Consider the following 21,520-nt stretch of genomic DNA (forward strand, 5'->3'; position numbering starts at 1 on the left):
TGATCACGTGTTTAAAGCTGTTTTCTTTTGTTAATATTGAGATGCTGTCCTTTAAGTCATATTTTAAATTTTATTTCGTAAAATGGCTTTTCTTCTGAATGTACAATGTATCTTTTTGATTGCATAATTCAAAAACAATGTTCTGGGGAAACTTTGTCACTTCCTTATTTCTCCAAGGACACGCCTGATCGTGATATCATAGCCAATCAGCATTCAGTTAGTTTTACGCTTAATTTGTCGCTTAACGGTGACGTAGTCTCGTATTTAATTTAAGAATTATGTTTATTTTCTCAACGGTTGCATGTTTGCTGATTTTATTTTAACTACTTATTTCCCCCTCTAACTTCTTTGGAACTTTTTGTCATTGACGTGAGAGACGTCACTTCCTTGTTTTTCCTCGACCACGCCTCACCGTGACTGCATCCGCTTCGTCACTATCGTCACTCGTCCTGTTCGGGATGTGATATGTTTTTTAATCCCCCCCCCCACACACACACACACAATTAAACACTCTTAGATTATCGCTCATCGATAACGTACCTACCTATCTAAATAACAATGTATTTTTTAACCGCTAAGTAGTTTATGCCATAAATGTATGAGGATTAATGTACACGTACGTTCTATCGTGGATATTACATTGCGATTTTTCGATTAAACTCACTAAAATATACATGAACAACACATTTGCCTTTTTTTCGTTTACAGTTTCTCCGTGTCATCTTATATTTTCGATTCCACTTCCAAAAATGGCTTTCTTAAAACTGTTCACTCGTCCCTGAAAATTAGGCGGGTCGTTAGAAATGATTGGCTGTCGCTGGGATACGCCCTTGATTGACACCATGTCGAGTTCCGGTCCAATCCGTTGTGCGCAGAAGTTGCTAGTCACAGGAGCCACAATGGCGTTTGTAGTCTCCTGCTGCTAGGGCTGTGGATGTTATTAAATCCATTAGCATCGCCCTAAATACAGGCCTGGTTGATTTCCAGAGCCATTGATAGTAAACTGGAACATCTACTACACACGAAAAAACTATGATTTCGTATAAATATTGAATTTAGAAAGGGATAAAGCTTACATTAAAGGGAATATGTAAACAGCACCAACCGGGTCAAGTTTTCATTTTGTTCGAGAGGCGAGCGTCTTTTTAAGTGAAGGCATTTGCTCGCTTGTGAACGCTAAAACCTTAATTCTGTGGAATAAAATCACCTTTTCCATAACTTGGCACCGGACAAGGACAGCTTTGACAAAGGGGACTTTTTCTTTTTCCACGGCTCAACTCGCTAGCTTGACCAGCGTTAGCTAGCGGTGCTAGCTAAGTTGAGACGGCGAGACGACAACGGCACAATGCTCCAACATTTGGTAGGAAAACATTATTGACGGACTCGTTGAAAGTGAATATTGTGCTTCCCCGGACAACAACGGTGGGATATTTCTCATTATTGACGAGTTTGGACGACACTACGAGTGGAATGAATCGGCCTTGAGGAGGCGGAAGGGACCATCGCGGCCTAGTGTGTTGATTTCTGTTTATTCTTGTTTGCTTAGGAACACTTGAGTATTTGTACTTGAATCGGCGGTTAATGAGTTGCTTGGACCGCCAAGGCCCAGCCGCTGGTGAGGTGGTACCGACGCCGGCTTGAGGGATGCCTGGGTCGGACCGACACCATGGGACCAAGAGGAAGCCGGAGTCAAGCATCGGCGCCTTGGCCCACGCCGCCCTCCACACAGCTGCGGGAGACATGACCAGCAAAGACGGCAAGTTGCACTTCAAATCTTTAATGGCCTCTTCCAAGCGTAAACGACATAAATCGGCCAAAGTTCGGGAATCGCCCGCGGCACAACCGATGAATCCCGAATATATATCCCTGGGCCGCACAGCGCCTCCTAGCGTCCACTTGGTGAAGCCTCTGGTAGAGTATGACGATATCAGCTCGGACTCTGATACCTTCTCTGATCCACCGACCGCCAGACTGCCCGACAGAGTGGTGGTGATGGAGCGACTCGAGCCCTTGCCCGACGGCATCGGGGAAGAGCCCAGCCGCGAGAGCAAGGGCCATAGACACTCTCGGAAAAAGTCCAAGGACCCCAACAAAGTTCGAGACCCCGGGAACGGGGAACGTGGCAACAAGAAGAAGAGCAGCAAGGACCGCGACAAAAGCGCCTCTGGTGTCAGCAAGGAGAAATTGGCGTCCTCCGGACCGTCCAAGCGCCACATCCAGCAGGAGGTTGACTTAAAAAGAGTAGATTCCATGTTCTCCCCGATGCACCCCACGGTTAGCGTAGGTAGCGCCACGTCCTCGACGTCTTCATCCCGCAGCAAGGAGAGCGGCCGCTCGGGCAAGTCCCGCAAAGACAAGCAACAAAGGCGGGATGCCCGGATAGAAGGCGCCCACGGTGACTCCCAAAGAGTCCGTGGAGACCGGAGCCACCGCAAGTCCTCAAAGAGCAACAAGTCCAGCCCCAAAGGCAAGTCGAGTCGAGGTAGCCCTCGCAGGAAAGCCCCCAGCGCCGCCCTGTCGCCCAGTCCCAGGAGGGGAGAGAGTCCGCTGGGCAGCCAAATGACAGACGATGGCTACTCCAGGCGCAAGGCATCCCAGCAATCCTTGAGTCCCTACGGGGACATTAGCCGGCGCAGCCGGCAGAGGTCGGACAGCCCTTACGGCAGCAGGCACAGGTCGTCCAGCTTCGAGCGGGACAGCAGTCCCTACTCCAGGAGGCGTTCCATCAGCCCTTACACTGCTCGACGCTCATCCAGCACCAGCCCCAGTCCTGTGTCTCGGTGAGTAAGTCTCCAGTTATTCTACCCAACACAGGTTTTGTTTTGTTTAGCCAATGATTTCAATCCTTTTTCTATTAATGCTTATGCTCACTTGGGTCGCATGTGAGCTGGAGCCTATCCCAGCTGACCTTGGGGGAGAGGCGGGGTACACCCTGAACTGTTCGCCAGCCGGCGTAAGGCAGAAACCTGTTCTAGGCAGAAGATCTGCCTCCACATCCTCAATCATTCAATCATAAATCTAATAGCGTTCGTGTTTGACATGGTAAAAAAAAGTCTGGAAAGCATTTTATTTTCGTCAACAAATAGTATTTTTCAGTAAGTTATTTATTGAATTGTTGCATCCCTTTAATTAAGACAACAAACAGCATAATCAAGTCTAAATAGCTGTCCAAATGGATACTGTATGGGCGCTAGCTACACCAGCACGCTGTAGCAACCCGGCTAACCAACGTGGCAGCTATGTTGGCAGTGGTGATGTTCCCATAGAAGGCAATTCAAGGACATTGAAATTAAGTCGTAACTTGCTAAATTCGCAAACGATTTTCATGAGGGTTACTGGTTTGTCATCAAAACTAACTCACTACGGAACATATGAAAATTGACTATCAAAAAATGATAATGGTTGTAAAAAACGTGTAGGAAATTGGCCAGCAGAGCAGTTCATCTTTCAAATGACATTGTGAAGTCCCACTTTGTGATTTTAATTTTTTTATTTCTTCTCCCCTCCGAACAGAACAGAAAAAGAAAACTTTCCCCCGGATCAATTTGTTGTGCCAAAATCAACTTATGAATTTTTAAAGAAACAGACAAAAGATAAAATCCACCTGAATCTGAATTTCCCCATGTTATTATAGACAAATCCTCTTCTTCAATGAGGAGCTGTAGTCCCCTTCCCATTTCCTTCCTTAGTTATAGTTAATCAGCTATACTGTTATATATTTTTTTGTTTTATTTCTTTATAATAGTGTCTTTTCACTCATTTCAATATTGCAGTTTACTTATTTTTAACCACCCACTGATTTAAAAAAAAATAAAAAATAAAAAAAAAAAAATAAAAAAAAAAAAACAAGTAGAACTTAGTTTTGGGGCTGGAACGGATTAATTGCCTTTACATTATTTCAATGGCAAACATTAACTCGGTTTAAGAACGTTTCAGTTTACAAAGGGGTCATGGAATACATTTTGTTTGTAACCCGAGGTTCCACTGTATATCACTAATTGCATTACAGTAAATGTTGAAGGACCCCCCCCCCCCCTCCCCGATAAGTGAAAATCCACGATAGAGAAATACCTGTATAAATCAGAAAAAATATTTGAAAACTTTTTTTTTTTTTTTACTTGTTGTTTTAGGGTCTTCAAACACTTAAAACAATACACACACATTTAAACAGAGAATATATTGAGAGAGAGAGAGTGCAAGAGCAATGGATTAAAAAAGGAAAGAAATTGTTTCTCCTCCAAACATGACAAGTTGAGTTTTTACCAAAAAGTTTTATTTTGGTTTCATATGACATTCTCCCAGTCCTTTTCTGGATCATCCTAATGCTCTCTAGCAAACTTCAGACGGGCTTGGACATGTACTGGCTTAAGCAGGGGGACACGTCTAGCACTGTAGGATTTGAGTCCCCGGTGGCGTAGTGTGTTACTGATGGTAGCGTTTGTTACTTTGGTCCCAGCTCTCTGCAGGTCATTCACTAGGTCCCCCCGGGAGGTTCTGGGAGCTTTGCTCACCGTACTTGGTATCATGACCACACGGGGTGAGATCTTGTGTGGAGCCCCAGATCGAGGGAGATTATCAATGGTCTTGTGTGTCTTCCATTTTCTAATAATTGCTAATAATAATAGTTTATTTCTTCACACCAAGCTGCTTACATATTGCAGATTCAGTTTTCACAGCCTGGTGCAGGTCTACAATTTTGTTTCTGGTGTCTTTTGACAGCTCTTTAGTCTTGGCCAAAGTGGAGTTTGGAGTGTGAGTTTTTGAGGTTGTGGACAGGTGTGTTTTATACTGATAACGAGTTCAAACAGGTGCCATTAATACAGGTAACGAGTGGAGGACAGAGGAGCCTCTTAAAGAACTTACAGGTCTGTGAGAGCCAGAAATCTTGCTTGTTTGTAGGTGACCAAATACTTATTTCCCACCATAATTTGCTAATAAATTCTTTAAAAATCAGACAATGTGATTGTCCGGATCTCCCCCACCCCCCATTTTGTCTCTCATAGGTGAGGTATACCTATGATGGAAATTACAGGCCTCGCTCATCTTTTTAAGTGTGAGAACTTGCACAATTGGTGGATGACTAAATACTTTTTTTGACCCACTGTAGGTACATTTGAATGTAAAAAGAAAATCTACAATTTTTCTCCATAAGATCCAAATCGCTTTTTCTTTGCTTTGCAATGTCACAGCACAAATGAACTGATGTTAGCCATGCTAGTTATCCAGTTAGCTACCATCCATCCATTTTCTGTACAGCTTATCCTCACAAGGGTTGCGGGCGTGCTGGAGCCGTCCGTCCCAGCTCAAATTATTCTCTAGCATTTTAGATGAAAGTTAAAACACCAATGTCCTCTAGGGCGCATTCAAGAATTGGTCACTAACATAAGTTTAGGTCAAATCAACATAACTAACAGAAATAATGGGTGCTAACTTAGTGTAATTCAATTACTTTATTGCAATTAAATTACTTTAATAAAATACTGTTAATGACATGCTTACTCTAACTTTCTCACTGTCCCGATATGGACGGGTGTTGTCCAGAGTTTGAGTCCGTTTGACACTTTCCCCCACCCCCCACGCTGCGTTGCTTGAACGTGGCATGCTCCTCGTGTACATTCTTCAGGTGCTCGATCAAATTTGTTGTTTTGAAGCATTTGGATGTCGTTCCCTACGACGTACTTCAGTTGTGCACAAACTGCAAATAACTTACGTGTTGTTTGTCTGAGACACAGCAAAATAGTCCCACGCCGACGACGTCTTTTTTCACCGAGAAGATTGAAAAAACTTTATTGGCCGTCAGATAGTTACAGTACTGCGCAACAAGACCAGTGACAAGGCTAAAAATAAACTGCCTTTTGGATTCATACACGATGAAGACGCGGAGTTAAATATCTTGTGCGGAGCCGATCGATGACGTCATTGATCGGATCGGCGATTTATGACATGAAAGCCGATCAGCATAAAATGCTAATTATCGGGCAGTACCGATAATGCCGATCAGATCGGTGTAAAGTCTAATTCCAAGACAGCATTATATTAATATACTCACATTACCTTGAATTTGGAAAATAGTTTTTCCTATTAGCTTGAATCTGGAAAATAGTTTTTCCTATTAGCTTGAATTTTGAAAATAGTTTTTCGGGATACGAGCTGTCGATCGGCCGAGTTTTTGCTTTGACTTGCGATCCCAAACTTGAGGTACGAGTGCTGTATGGTGGCAGGTGGCTCCACTTACTTTACAACAAGAAGCAGTTTCACTGATATAAGTACTAAATATTCTTCAAAAAAGAGAGACTTCAACCTGTTGATTGCCACTACCAGTTGGAGGTTACTGTCAAACTAACCATAAAACAAAGTGAATTACACGTGTATTTGAAACAACCACATAGCCTCCATCAAGCATACAATGAAAACCACCACAGTCACATGGGTTAACATTACACCAGGCAAGGGTGTTGTAAACCAATATTAAGCTGTGGACAAGATATCCATTATGCCGGAGAAGTTATGGAGATATGGTGACGGAGAGAATATACTGCAGAAGACCCGAGCCATTCACGCTAATGGAATTTGGAGGTTACACAAAAGAAGATTAGCTTTACATTATTTATGAAGAACTGCAGGTGATGTACGGATGCAAGTGTTTGTACACAATACAGTATTGTTGATTGTACTTTAAAAAAAATATATCATTAAAAGACATGTAAAACAAAAGTTTAAGGAACGTAACTGCTAACGAGAGACATGGACACAGAGCTTGCTCACTGCAAGGAGCACACGAGTGGAGGGTTGGATAGGGCGAATGTGGGAGAGAGAGACAGCACATTTAAAGGCACAGCACGCGAATGTACTACTGTGTGTGTGAGAGAGAGAGCGAGACTTCATAAATCAGTGTTTCCCACAGGACTAGAATCTATTTGTGGTGGTGGGTATCTGGTGGCTGGCCGGGTTTTGAGGTGGTGGGGTGGGTGTTAAAGTCAAACATTTACAGAATATCTTAAAATATTGCAATGAAAAACGTACAATCGCTTCAATAAATACATACATATATAGAAACAAAGAAAATATCAAATGTAAATTCAAACACTTTTTCCATAAGTAGCACTGGCCCATGCATGATATGATGTGTGTAGTCTGACGTAAATGGCATACCGTAGCTTTGTATATAACGATTGACTGTGACCTGAGTTATAGCTGCAAAAATATTTTACTGTGAATATGAAGTTTGTCTGCAGCAAGCAGTGGCTGACTAAACGGGTAATTTCTTTTATGAAATATAATTAACCTTATTCTGTTTTTTTTTTTTTTTTAATATTCATAAGTGCTGTACTTAAATTAGCGTAACAGCCTCATAACTTTAACCTAATCCGCATACATGAGGGTTTTGGGGAAAGAAATTGTGCAATTTGAATATAAAATGTTTATTTGTTAAAAAAATTAGAACTTTTGATAGTTTTGGTAACACTGTAGTTGATTTCAAAACATGCAGTACTGTACATATAATTACAACTAAACACTTTTATTGGAACTTTTTCAAAATTATTTTAATGAAGAACTTGTGGGTTTACAGTATGAGTTCCGTGGCAGTATGAAGTGAAGTGGGTCTTATAGTAATGGTGGGCAGGAGACTTAACAGTTGCATATATATGCTTATTTGTTTCACAAAGATCATCTACATAACTTTACAACTATAATTGTAGATAAAGGAGTCAACTACGTCGGATTGTGTGTGCCCGGTGCTGCAGTTTTGGTTTGCTTCCGGTAATAGTCTTCTCTGCGTAATCCTAAATTCAAAAGGTCCTGAAGACTGTACATGCTTTTCCCAATATTGAGTGGCGTTTCCAAGCGAAAATACAAACAAAAACACCACTGAGTATGTGACGAGATGCCATTGTACGCCAGACCAGCATCACTGGTGTGGGGAATGATTCATACGGTCTAAAATGTCAATGGTGCTGACACCAGAAGATTTATTCTCAAAATGAAATATCGATGTTTTTGATATTTCAGTCATTTGAGGGACTGTATTTTCAGTATCATATCAGGAAAGAAATCAGTAGTATGGATCATTAGCTGAAACAAAAGGAGCACATCAAAGCCAAAATCTATCTGTGGCACCCAAAAATTATTGCGGCGGCCCGCCATAAATAAATGTATACGTGGGAAACCCTATAAAACCAGTTTTTACTTTGTTCATTTCATATTTAACCCTAAACCTTCCTTTTAGACGCTCTGGCCGCTCCAGGAGTCGATCCCCACTGCTCTACCCGTCGTCCTCTCGTCGCTCTTCGTCCCGTTCCCGTGGCAAGCGGCACGGCCCCTCGGCCGGGGCGTCAGGTGTCTGCTCCTACAGCAGCCGGCCCGCGAGCCGCTCACCTCCTGCCACTCGCCTGCCGCTCAACTCCAGCCTTGGCGCCGAGCTCAGCCGCAGGAAGAAGGAACGACAGGCTGCCGAGGCGGCTGCTCGCGCCTGTGGTAGCGGCGCCGCCTCCCCCGCCGTACAGAAACCCGCAGCCCCCTCTTCGTCATCCTTGTCTTCCTCTTCTTCACGGCCTAAAGTGGAGGAGCCGCAACAAGAAAAAGACTCGAGAGAAACAGAATCTCAGCCTCCACCCTCTGTGCAGTCACCCCAGGAAACACCCACCCTGGAAGAACCAGTTGCTGACCCCTTACGCTCCGCCCCTACCACCTTCTCACCCGCTGCTCCCCCTGAACCATCACCCCCTGAGCCCCCCGGACCAACCTCCTCAGCTCCACCTCCGCCGCCACCACCCCAGCAGGCCATCCCCAACGTTCTGGCTCCCGTGCCCTCGGCCGTGGCCAAATCACCCGCTCCTGTCCCTGCACGGAGTCCTGCCCGACAGACGCCTCTCCACAAGACATCCACTCTGCCTCCTCTGCCTTTGCCCCCCATGTTGCTGGGGAACTCTCAGGACAGGTGAGGAGCAACCAGAACAGAGATGAATACACTAAATTGGTATTCTAGCAAACATACAGGCAGGATGATGTCATAGTTTGTTAGATCATTAGATAGTTAAAAAATATTCACCACACTCGACAGGGTAATGCAACCATTGATGATAATGCAGTGAGCTACTTTGTGCCATAGCCCAGAGTATACCAAACATTCGGTTAAGATCCAAACATTCGGTTAAGATCCAAAATGACATTCAGATCAGGTTTTTATTCAATGTCCCAGTTGAATATATACAGTTGGGATATCAAGCTGGCACACAAATTCTTGTTAATTAGCTTCATGGTTCATGTTTTTTTGTAATTTTAAAACAACAGCTGTAATTATCCTTAATAATGACAGTGAATCTTTCAATATGCTGTTCAATGATCTAAAAAATATCACATTGTAGTCTGATAGGCAAGGAACATCAGCTTAGAGTGAATTTTGTTGAGTTGGGTAGATTTAGGTTGTTGGCGTTAATAAATGCTGGTACCTGAGATCATCTAATCTATCGTCGGAAACCTTGCCATAGACTATATGGCTTGTCTGTACTATAAATTGGTATGTTGTAGTGTTACACAGTGATGTAGATGGCTGCAAGTTCTTCTTACACCTCGCCAAAATGGTGCTTTTCTGTTTCCTTTCTCAGCCCAAAGAGGTCCACTTATCCTCAGCGAGGGTCCCGGAGGGAGAAGGAAACCCGGAGCCGGCCGTCAATCATCGACCTCCCGCTACCGCCCACCCTGCCTGGGGGTGACACCTCGCCCCTCCAGTTGGCCGCCCATCAGGGATTGTCGCTCCCCCTACCGGCCCTTAAAAAGAGACCAAAGTCAGTTTCTTTTATGAGATTTATATATTCACATATATCCTCTTATAAAGTTATTTTCTCTTTTTCCAGTCACTGACACCCTCTGTGGTGGCGTCACCAAAAAGCTGTAAAGCCGAAGATAAAGTAGAAAAACCTTTAGATACTGGTTGAAGTCTCACGTGATGTTACATACGACAATCTCACTCAGACAATTTTTGGTCTGTTTCTGTTAAATTGTATGACCTGTGGGGCTTTTTAATTTTTATGGTCCACTTTATTTTAATTTAATTAAATTTAATTTATTTCCATATTATAATGAGCAGCCAGGACACGAGACACGAGTACCACATCGCAAAAAGTTGTTTCCTGTTCTGTGGTTGTCATCAAACTGTCCTTTATAGCTGTCGCTGGCACCCTTCACCCAAAAATCTATAAAGCCAAAGAAAAAGCAAAACACTTTTCAGTACCGATTGCGCTGATGTCTCTGTAGTTTTGGCTGAAGTTTTACGTGATGTTACAAATGCCAAGTGCAAATTTTGAGGCAAATTATGGTCGGTTTGTGTTAGATTGTATTAGCACTGTATTTAAATTTTATTTCATATTAGACTGATTGGCAAGGATTTTCTCAAACCACATCGGTTTTTTTTTTCTTTCCCCAATACCCACAGGATTTGTTGCCCTCGCTACGGTGAGCGTAAACACACCAAGAGCGACTGGGGCAAACGATGCGTCGATAAGTTTGACATCATCGGCATCATTGGAGAGGGCACCTACGGCCAAGTGTACAAGGCGAAGGACAAAGACACGGGTAAGACCGTCGTCGTCGCCGCCTACGCTCATAACAAAACACACTGAGTCGTGACTGTTACACGTGCTTGTCGCTAGGTGAGCTGGTAGCCCTGAAGAAAGTACGCTTAGACAATGAGAAGGAGGGCTTCCCCATCACGGCCATCAGGGAGATCAAGATCCTGCGGCAGCTCAAACACTGCAGTGTCGTCAATATGAAGGAGATTGTCACCGACAAGCAGGATGCACTTGACTTTAAAAAGGACAAAGGTAAGTGGCTACAAAACTGCTGCGTCACTTGCGCTTTCAGTGTTTTTGATTCATAGACTTTGAGGTTTCTGTCAAAGATATGATCAGTTTGCTGAGTGTTTTGGTATCCAAAGGTCAGGATCAGTAAATGAGTTAGTGAACAAGAGTGAATAGTTGACTTTTAGCTACAAAAAAAAAAAAGGTCAGGAAAAAAATACCCACATTATGTGTAGTGCTTAACAAGTTTATTAAGATTCATTTACACTGCACTGTTCAAGTGACAGAAATGAGATATACCGAACATAATCTTTGCGTAAATTTAAAAAGAAAAGACGGAGACGATATTGAAGCACCAACACCTCATTTAGAATGTACACAATCATGTGCCCATGTTACATAACTTTATTTCGTTGCTAAATTATTCAACACAAACAACCTTCACATGACGCTCATCGGTGGTATTAGCTAGCATAGTAGCCAAAATAACATCATGTCACACATGATGAAACAAAAAATGCACACTAGGATTTCACACAAACAGAATAAGTAAAGCCTGCCACACACTGCGCGATGCAGTCGAACCCGACTGGACCATCGCATAAAAATAAGAGTTGCCGACACAACCCCGCTCATTACGCGATTGGATATATTGTCGCCAAGAACAGCGAGCCTGTGTAGGCCTTTGATGTTCTATATACAGTATATTGTATTTTATCAGATTAAACCTTAAAAAGATAAATAGTTAAGGAAGAAGCAGGTTGCTAAAGAGAGAAGTCGTCTGACTCCATTCATTTGAATGTACCAAGCGAGGTAAATGGGGGGGGGGGGGGATATTTTGTTCATGTTTTTACTTATTTTACTTCTAACATGCATTTTTTTCTCATGTATGATGGATTGACTTCTATCCTTAAACTGCATATGTTGGTATTGAGTGTATGGTATAAATTCTGTGTACAGAATTTGAGACAATGCCAACGGTTTGCAATCGTGATTAACATTAGTGCGCTAGCAATTACCATTTTAGGTCACAAAAACGCTAACTACCATTCAGGTCACTCATACTTCATGTTAACAGTGTCTTAAAAATTACTTACAGATGCTCCTCTGTCGTTAAACATAGACAGTAACCAAACATAGTTCCAGGTGGCGCAAATTGGTTCCGGGCAGCGCAAATATACTTTTATTGTCATTTTTTTATTGCCTCAAGACAGAAATTTTTGCGTCGACCAATGTTTATGGTTGATTTAGCTGATGATTTTTTTTTTTCCCCCCAGCTCTAATTATGATTGTTTCAACAAAGGTTTTGTGGGACCTTATCAACATGGTTGAAAACTCACCACTTGTTTCAATTGCTTGTAGAATATTTGTACTTTAGGGGATGTAGCATTCCTTGTCACTTTCCTACTATCTTCCATGTGGGAACTGAGTACACTTCTGTACTTAATGGGAAAAAAAACAAAAACGAATAGCAATACTTTTTTCACCAGCTCTGTCTGCGGCCCACTCAAAACGATTCCATGACCCACTTCTGGGTTCCGGTCCACCAGTTGAGAAGCACTGATTTAGAGGCTTCAACAAACCTAACATGCATGTTTTTAGAATGGTGGAGGAAGCCGAAATGCCTGGAGAAAGCCTACGCATGCACAGGGAGAAAATGCAACCTCCACAGAGGAAGGCCGCAGCTGAGATTTTAACCCAGAGCCTCAGAGCTGTGAAGCAGTAGTGTTAACCACTACGTGTTAACCTTTTTATTTATTTATTTAAAAAAAAAAAACAATTTAAGGAGCGTTCTACCTGGTCTTTGAGTACATGGACCACGACCTCATGGGCCTGCTGGAGTCGGGCCTGGTCCAGTTCTCGCACGAGCACATCCGGAGCTTCATGCGCCAGCTGATGGAAGGCCTGGACTACTGCCACAAGAACAATTTCCTGCATCGTGACATCAAGTGCTCTAACATACTGCTCAACAACAGGTAATGCCTCCCAGAAGGAGCTGTTTTGGTGTGGAAAAGGAGTTTTGTCACATATTTTTAATCTGTGCTCATGTTTCTTTTAGAGGTCAGATTAAACTGGCTGATTTTGGCTTGGCTCGCCTTTATAATTCAGAAGAGAGGTAATAAGCTTCTTCATGACCTTGGAAGTTTCCCCCTTTAGTAGGATAAACTTGCCACTAGATGCCACTGTTGCTCTTTTTGACACTGTCTACGCTTTCAGTCGGCCATACACGAACAAAGTCATCACGCTGTGGTATCGCCCCCCTGAGCTGCTGCTGGGCGAGGAGAGGTACTCTCCAGCAATCGACGTGTGGAGCTGTGGGTGAGTGTAAAGTCTACAAAAAAATCCTCATGGAGGGCTTATCTTCGTGTATAGCTTATTTTCAGTTCTGACTGACTAACTCTGCCTGTCGTGTCTCAGGTGCATTCTGGGAGAGTTGTTCACGAAGAAGCCCATTTTTCAAGCAAATCAGGAGCTCCTGCAGCTGGAGCTTATCAGGTGGGTCATCAGTTCCTCCCCAAACAACAAGAACATCTCAGGCATGGCAGCCTTCCACCAAGGCCTTTGTAAACACAAAAAGTATTACATAATTCCAATAGAAATTAATCGATCTTTTATAAAACTTAAGGATGTCATAAATTCACTAAGATAGGACTAGGTTATCACTATAGTCTAGTACCTTTTGACCATTGTATAAGACAGGCTGTAATTACCACTGTGATTGTAGTTGTATGTATTTATCAGTTTTTGTTAGGAGCATTACATTTTAAAAAGCAACAATGTAAATGTTTTGTAAAACATTTTCCTTAAAATCAAGTATGTTTTCGACCACCTTCTCCATAATATAATAATGCAAATGTTAACATAGTGGAACCTGAAATTAACAGATTTCGGATTTAATGGGCAGAAAATCGTGTCAAAAACAGTTTCCAGTTGTCACTTCAGTCTGGTAGTTACATAATTGGCTGCTGTTGTTTACTGGCACTGTGGTGCAATCAATAGGGAGAGACTGGGACACGTGTTTCTGGGTTCTGCCACTTTTGTCACATACAGTTTGAAGACTAGATCTGGTGACCGGATGTGCCACATTCCATCAAAGGCATTGCATGGGAATTAGCTTAGCCTCGCCGTAGGTACGCACATCACTTATCTACCTATTCACATCGATGGCTGTTGTTTACTTGAGCGAGCGCTTGTATTGTAGTTACAGTACGCTCAACAACTTAATGTACACGTCTCTGGAGCATGCTATTTTTTGGTACGGTATACTTTGTATATGCCCTCTGGGAATTGCTCTCTATTGTTGTTGTTGTGACAAATTAATCACTTATTGGGGGGCCTCAACATGCCTGAAAACTCACAATTTCTTTTGCAGCCTGCTGACAATGCACGGGTTTTAGGGGTGCAAAACATGACCCCTCAAAACTCAAACTGTAGCTGTAGCTTGAAAGTTAAAAAAATAAAAAATAAAAAAAAATAAAAAAAAGAGCCCTGCCACCAGTTTCACCAAATGGAATTGATTTTGGTGGACCTAACAGATCTCACAAGAAAGTCTCAAGGACCCATTCCCCCAGTGGAACGTGAAATCGGCCATTTTGTTTAAAGCAGCCATTTTGGGCTCATTCAAGCCCAAATGATCCATATGGGCAACGCTACACAGCAAAGCTTTTTTTGCCTGTGTAATGTGGTGATTTTGGTGAAGTGTGGTATTAGGCTTTCCTCTAATGGTATGTGAAATAATTACTGCCTAAGTTCAGTTGTATTTAACTTCTTTTGAACACTTAGGCCTACTGTAGTATTGTATTTTAATGTTGGCCATGATGGTGGTACTTAAAGAGCAAAATATTTTTGGGGTGTAAAATGTTTGAGAAACGCTGGTTTGTGGATGACATTGGAAATTCTACTCAGTGCTGAGTCTTGCATAGAGTCCACCAAATTTCCATTTTTGGCCAACACGTTTATATTTGTTTGGTAACTAATGACATCTGTGTCTTTTTTTGTGCCCCACAGTCGCCTGTGTGGCTCCCCTTGCCCTGCAGTCTGGCCTGACGTTATCAAGCTGCCCCTCTTCAACACCATGAAACCCAAGAAGCAGTACCGGCGACGACTGCGGGAGGAGTTTGCCTTGTACGTCCTTCTCCAAAGTGGCCATAAACGCGATTTGTCGTCTTTTGCGTAGCTGAAAGACGCTGCCTCGTCTTTTACAGCTTGCCAACCCCCGCCCTGGACCTGCTGGACCGAATGCTGACCCTGGACCCTTTGCGGCGCTGTACGTCGGAGGGGGCGCTCAACAGTGACTTCCTGTGCGACGTGGATCCGAACAACATGCCGCCACCGGAGTCAGTAGGCTTGAATAACTGTTATCTTTCAGTTGAGCACTTCACTGCTGTAACGGCGTTGCCCCCCCCCCCCCAAACTTTCTAGTCTTCCTCATCATCAAGACTGCCACGAACTGTGGAGCAAGAAGCGGCGGCGTGCGCGTCAGAGCGGGCAGCCCGAGGACGTCCCTAAAGCCCCCCGGAAGGAGATATCAGGCTCTTTGAGTGGGGAGAACAGTCGTCCGCAAACAAGCCCAGCTGGAGCATTGCCACCCCCGCCGCCGCTGCCTCCTCCTCCTCCGCCGGTAAAGCCACCCTCGGCCACAGTCCCGGACAATGATCTGTCAGGTAAATATTTGCAATACGAAAAGATGTGGTGCAGTGTCACACTATTACATTGGAAAATATTCAGTATACAGGCAATGTTTTAAAGACCCCTTAAAGTAAATGCAGAGATTTGTTTCTCAACACATTATACATTTTTGAAGATAATTGTTGAAAACGTGCAAAGAATGACAACTATCTAGTACTCCATTGTTAAGCTATAACAAAATGTTTTTCACAATTTCAGTTTTCCTGATTTTTTGTTTTGAGGGGATGTGGCTAAAACAGGGCCAGAACATCTAATTTAACTTAATTGATCCAAAAATGTACTATAAATAATATGCTAGCAACAATATACCATATTTTCTTATTTAAAACGTGCTTTGACTCAATAAAGGTTGGGAAACACTAGCCTAAAATAAGTACATTTTCAGCAGGATACACAAAACCATTTGAATTTTGGGGACTTTCGAGGGCCCAAAAAATTCTGTCGCCCATCTGTTCAAATTGGGAGTCATTTGTTGGAATTCTCAGGAGTTTGCCAAAGAAACCCAAAATGGCTGCTTCAACCAAACTGTCTGACTTCATGTTCAATTTCAAGCATGGGTCCCTTGAGATGTTTTCCTGCATCTTATGATAGATATGTCCACCCAATTTTTTTGTTGATTGGAACTGCTGTCGTGAGCTGATTTATTTTTTTGCTCTTCCAGTTTTGGATGAAAATGACGTTAAACCTTTTGAGTGTGCGTTTATTGTGGCTCTCCTGATGTGTGCGTCCAGCGTTGGGAGCGGCCGCCGAGCAGCTGAACCAGACAGAGATGGCCCTGCTGCTCAACCTCCTCCAAGGCCAGACGGACGTCTCCATTCCGCAGGTCTCCCAGCTCCTCAACCTGTCCAACGCAGAGACGCTCAGCCAGTCGCTTTCGGCGCTCAGTGAGGCCTCTGACCACCACCAACAGGGTGGGGCGCCGGCCGCCGAACCGCCAGAGCTGTCACCCGCCTCCGGGGACGCGGCGCCCCTTCCGGAGGAGCAGGCCAACCTGCTGGCACTCATCTTGGGCCACATCATGAAGCCGCAGGGCGAGGAGCAGGCCGACGAGAGCAGCAACGGTGTCCAGTCGGGGGAGGCCCTAACGCGCGCTTCGTCCGCCTCCACTACTGAGCGCAAGGGCAAGTCTGGCTTTAGTCTGTAGGAGGTGACACGGGGGAGATGTCGTCACTGGGGACTGCAGTAGGACAAAGAAAAGTATTGTTACTTTAGATTTCTATCCACAGCATTTTCATACAGTAATCTCCCGCTATTCGTGGGGGATAGGGACCGCGTACTGCTTTGATTTCGCGCTCTGCCTTACAAGGTTTATAACTGATTAAGTGTTTAAACTGTAAATACACCAGAAACTATGATCTCAAATCTCTTGAATATCATTTCAGACACATCTAACATTAGCAGCGCAAAAAGTTGAAGTCTCTGAAACTTCCATTAACATCGCGGGCTGAACAAAGCTCCTCCCCCTTCAACAGTCGAGATATGTCAGTGACATACAGTACTTCCTTGACACCAATTACCACTTTTCTATTATCCAGTGCTTTGGCGCCATCTTCTGACACGACCCAACACAACTGAACTCTTGTGCAGTTTGTGGGGCTCTGCAACTAGTTTTCATAAAGTGACCGACTGTCTACAAGTAGTTTTGCTGAGCGTTGAAATTTGAATTCCAGGTGAAGGACTTTGCCACGTCAAAGAGTAATGACAATTGTATGTAGCAGTGGCTCAAAAGTGAAACGTGGAGAGTGACTGTCACTGAAAATGCACGAGTGCAACAGCCTAAAAAATATCCACACCCCACTCTTTAATTTCTCACGTGTGCTCTCTTTGTATTATTATAATATAGCTACAGTGGCTGTGGCAATGTTCCTTGACAATCACACCATGTTGTTTGTGGTTTTTATAAAAAAAATAATGTAGTGTCTGTGGAGGCACAAATGTTTATTACTGATAACACTAGGGGTCACAGTTTTTCCATTGCAGCTCGACGGGAGTCACCGCCTGTAATTGGTTCGCGATTGTCCGGTAGTGTCCGGTCACGTCGCTCGGAGTCTGGAAGCCCTTACTGTTATTGACCCAGCCCAAAATACGCCCAAAAGCTGCAAGTAGGTGTATTTTTATGTGAAAAACAGAGGATAGGTTTCACAAAAAAACGTGACAAGGTGAATTCAGAAAATGCTAAACCACAACAATGCGGGGGATTACTGTATTTACTGATATTAGCGGGATAATTGTTACTTTTAATTGGGCAAATGATTTATTCCCCTTTTAACTCCCTCGAAATTAATTTTTTTTTGTCCCCAAATGTATTAAAAAAAAAAGTGTCTTCATGTTACCAGGGTGACTGTTTGCCGCATGTGGATGTGGTCGGCTGGTGTACACAATAAAAGCACCACAAAGTCGAGTGTCATTCATTTGAAGAAAGCTTAAAAAAATAATAAGTCACCTTTTCCCCTCCCTGTCCCTCACATTTTCCCACTTTTCCTTGTTTCCCCACACTCATTGGTTTTGTATCACGTTTTTTTTTTAGTTTTTTTTTTTCTTTCCACCAGAAGCTTCAAACTGTCATGTCCACCTTTTTACACGCTCATAAGTTATCAAGTGGAAATAAATATTTTCAATCTTTAGACCTTACTTGCATGTGCTTCTTTTTAACTTCTACACACCATTTATATATATATATATATATATATATGTATATATATGTTTTTTTAATCGCAACGCTGATTCAACAAGTCCTATAATGTGGTTAGCCGTTTGAATGAATGGCCAATCATTTAATGACAGCAGTAGCGGTTTTATTTGGTCTTGAGGCCCACTGCAACTTCCGTGCATTTGCAGTCACCCTGTCCATGCCAATCCCACTGTTTCTCACTCATTACTCACTGTGCTGCATAACTTAATGCATACTTTCAAAATGGTTCTTTTTAAAAGCAGAGCACGTCTCTCTTACATTAACATGAATATAGGAAGAAATTTCAATCTATCAAGTTGTAATGCATGTTTAAATGCATTTGATGGCTCCCTCTAGTGGTCAAGGTAGGAGGTACAGCTTGTTCCCTTGCAGCCTTAAAAAAAGAAAACCAAAAAAAAAAAACATGATTGGTGGCTAATGTGTGATGTCCTCTCCAGATGTACCCAAAAGGAAGCCCTTCAACACTTGCCCCGCTCCACCACCCGGTGACCAGCGTCCACCCTCTCCTCCAGGGCTGCCTCCCGCCGGCGGCACCCCTTGCCTGAGCCAGGACATCAGCACATCCGCAGTGGCGGCCGCTCTCCTCCAGCTCATCTCGGACGCCGGGGCCTCTTCGGATGGAGAGGAGCCATCGCCCGACACGGCGGGCCCAGTCAAGTGTCCGCCTCCCACAGTGGAGGCGACAACAGCTCTTGAAGGTGATTCCTCGAACACAGTAAAGTTCCCCAAGGATCAGGACCTCCGGTTTTCCCACGGAACGACCCGCTGAGCCCCTACTTAAGCTAACCTGGGCCTCGAAGCCCCGCCCCATAATTCACACCTGAACGAGGAGCCACAGGAAGTAAATGTAGTAAATCATCTGGGAAAAGGGACTGGTGAGATTGTAATGTGATGAAAGTGTTTTGGTTCTACTTGGGTCTTTGATTTATTAAAAGAAATGATTGTCACACCGGCCTTCAAGGAGGTTCTGTGTTTGTTCGCCACTGGAAGTAAGGAAAAGTTTCACGGTGAACATGCTTTGCTTCTGCCTGAATGCTGGACCGTGTTAAGTGCAAGACTGGATTTTGTTTGTTTTTTGTTGGGGTTTTTTTCTCTCTCGAATGCTGCTCCATACTTGCCATCAACTACAAAAAAAACGGCAGCAGTAAACTCGGTGTTGTGACAAGCCTTATTAATTTAGCCCATTGCGCCCATCTACTCTTTAAAACATGAAATCGGTCGCTCAGCAACATGCATTTCTGCTTGGTGAAATATGAAGTTTAGTCGCACAAAACAGACCTTAAATGCTTTTCCTGGAGGGCATCCAAAGCCACTCTTTGCCTCACTGTATGTGTGTGTGTGTGTGTATATATGCAAAGATTCTTTTTCTCTTTTTTTGGGGGTGCAATTATTTTCTTAATAAAGAAAATAATACACTTGGAAGAAAATCATTCTAATGATGGTCCATCGTTCTCTTCAAACGAGTATGTTTCATGTGTCAAAGAGGAAAACAAATATTTTGTAATATATGTTTTGTTTGAGTTTATTAAAGGAAGTTATGCGACAAGTTGAAGTGTTATGTTGTTTGGAACATAAACTGAACAAAGCGCTTCGATTGTGGATCACCTCCAAAATAATATAGTTATTCTTTAAAATTTTTAAATTTAAGATTAGATAACTGAATATTTTGTACTTTGTCCTGGCGGTGCATAAGGAAAACAAATTGCTGTGACCCAAAGACCATTAACTAAATTATTCCTTTACAAAAACTGTGAAAATCCTTTTTTTGTTATTGAATTAGTGAAATATTTTAAGTCAATAATTATATAATATAATAGTCAATAATTATGACTATAGCACATTTTACCAATTAATAATAACAAAAAAAAAAAAAGGTTTTTGGCCACGTGAGTTTGGACCAATCGGCGTCCATCAGGAAGTAAAGCCGGAAGCTCGGGGCCAGGTTATAGAAAAGAACTGCTGGGCTCTGAAGAGAGTCTCTGTTTTAAGAACACTTTAAGTATTTTATTTTATTTTTTTTTTTACTTGAAAGGGGCAATATGTCTGCATTTTATGACAAGGAAGGCATTCAATTCCACATTTTTGGTTGTCACTCCTTTTGTTTGACTTTGACAATGTGAGCAACATTTGTCCGATCACCTTCTCGGTTCTTCGTAACTAGAAACAATCCATCTGACACGGTAACTTATGTTTATTAACTAATATTCATATCAAACTTGAGAACATTTCAGAATTTGTCAATGGCATTGTTTGTTATTGTTGTTCTAGCATGAAATAGCGTTGTCTCTGAATGCCAACCCAGGTTTGATCTCTTTATGGAGCTGCTGACAGGCAGACAAGCATCATAAACTGCAGATTGGCAAACCTGCCAGCTGCATGCACTCTGGCTGTGTGTGTGTTTGTCTGCTTGTGCGTGTGTGTGTCTGTGTGGATTGGCCTCACACACACCCGAACCAGCTCCTCACTTGGCAGGGTAACAGAGACGCTTAGCCTTCTTGGCCCAAAGCGTGCAGCTGAGGCCTCTGGGTGAAAGATGCATTCATTGAGTGGCTCACCTGCCCTCCAGCACCAGCCCACTGTGTGTGTGTGTGTGTGTGTGTGTGTGTCTGTGGATGTGTGAGTGCATGTGACACGAGACTGTGTGTGTGTGTGTGTGTGTGCAGCTGTGCACGCGTGCATTTCGCTTGTGTTTGTTTCTGTCTGATGCCTTCACCCGCCGGGACTTGAAATAATAGTGAATATGCCCGTAGGGAGGAGTGGGCACCACCACTGCCAAGTCACAGAGAGCGGGCGAATAAATCAGCAGGGCGAGGAGAAGGAGGCGTGTGCTATCAATCAGAAGGGCACCTTATGGGGAGGGGGGGGGGTGCCCATAAATGTGCCATGCTTGCCAGGCTGGAGCATGTTGTTGCCATTCCGCAGACAGGCAACATGGTAATGGAACGCGGCCTCTGTTTTGACTGATTGTCGGGGGGCTTGACAAGCAATAGGGGCGGGCTGTCAGGTGTCTCGCTTTCAATGGGATCAACTCCCTCGTTGGCCCAAATGTGTTCCCCACCTAAGATGATTGCCGCGATACGTTAAAAGCTGACGCAGAACAAAAGCTAATGGCTAAAGCTATGGATGGCGTTTAGCGGCAATCTCCGCGGTCATTCTTCATGTTGCCATGGCAAACAATGCAAGGTCGGACAGAGAGTGCATTTCATTTGGCGGCAAACTCGCTCAGGATGGTAGAGGAGCAAAGGTGATTTATAACAGCCAAAACAAAACATGGTGTTGTAGACAAGATGGCTGATTGATGCTCAACCTTGACATTTACATTTGATCAAGGTCAAAGTTTAGA

General features: G+C 43.3%; 1 protein-coding gene across 2 annotated transcripts; it reads left to right on the plus strand.

Moving 5' to 3' along the window:
• Positions 1-877: 877 nt before the first annotated feature.
• cdk12 (cyclin dependent kinase 12) lies at positions 878-19,715 on the plus strand. 2 transcript variants are annotated; one of them, XM_061699978.1, is made up of 15 exons: positions 878-1,360; positions 1,547-2,780; positions 8,228-8,938; positions 9,606-9,785; positions 10,433-10,572; positions 10,650-10,820; positions 12,583-12,772; positions 12,856-12,912; positions 13,014-13,115; positions 13,215-13,292; positions 14,805-14,921; positions 15,002-15,133; positions 15,219-15,460; positions 16,217-16,606; positions 18,615-19,715. In XM_061699978.1, exons 2-15 carry the CDS (start codon positions 1,645-1,647, stop codon positions 18,944-18,946), a joined length of 3,978 nt encoding a protein of 1,325 aa, XP_061555962.1. In that variant the 5' UTR covers positions 878-1,360; positions 1,547-1,644; the 3' UTR covers positions 18,947-19,715. The 2 variants fall into 2 exon arrangements, with proteins under 2 accessions (XP_061555962.1, XP_061555963.1); XM_061699979.1 differs by lacking the exon at positions 878-1,360 and having other exon boundaries at positions 1,676-1,756; positions 1,971-2,780.
• Positions 19,716-21,520: the final 1,805 nt, after the last annotated feature.

Source organism: Phycodurus eques, chromosome 16 (assembly GCF_024500275.1).
Source record: "Phycodurus eques isolate BA_2022a chromosome 16, UOR_Pequ_1.1, whole genome shotgun sequence".
NCBI lineage: Eukaryota > Metazoa > Chordata > Actinopteri > Syngnathiformes > Syngnathidae > Phycodurus > Phycodurus eques.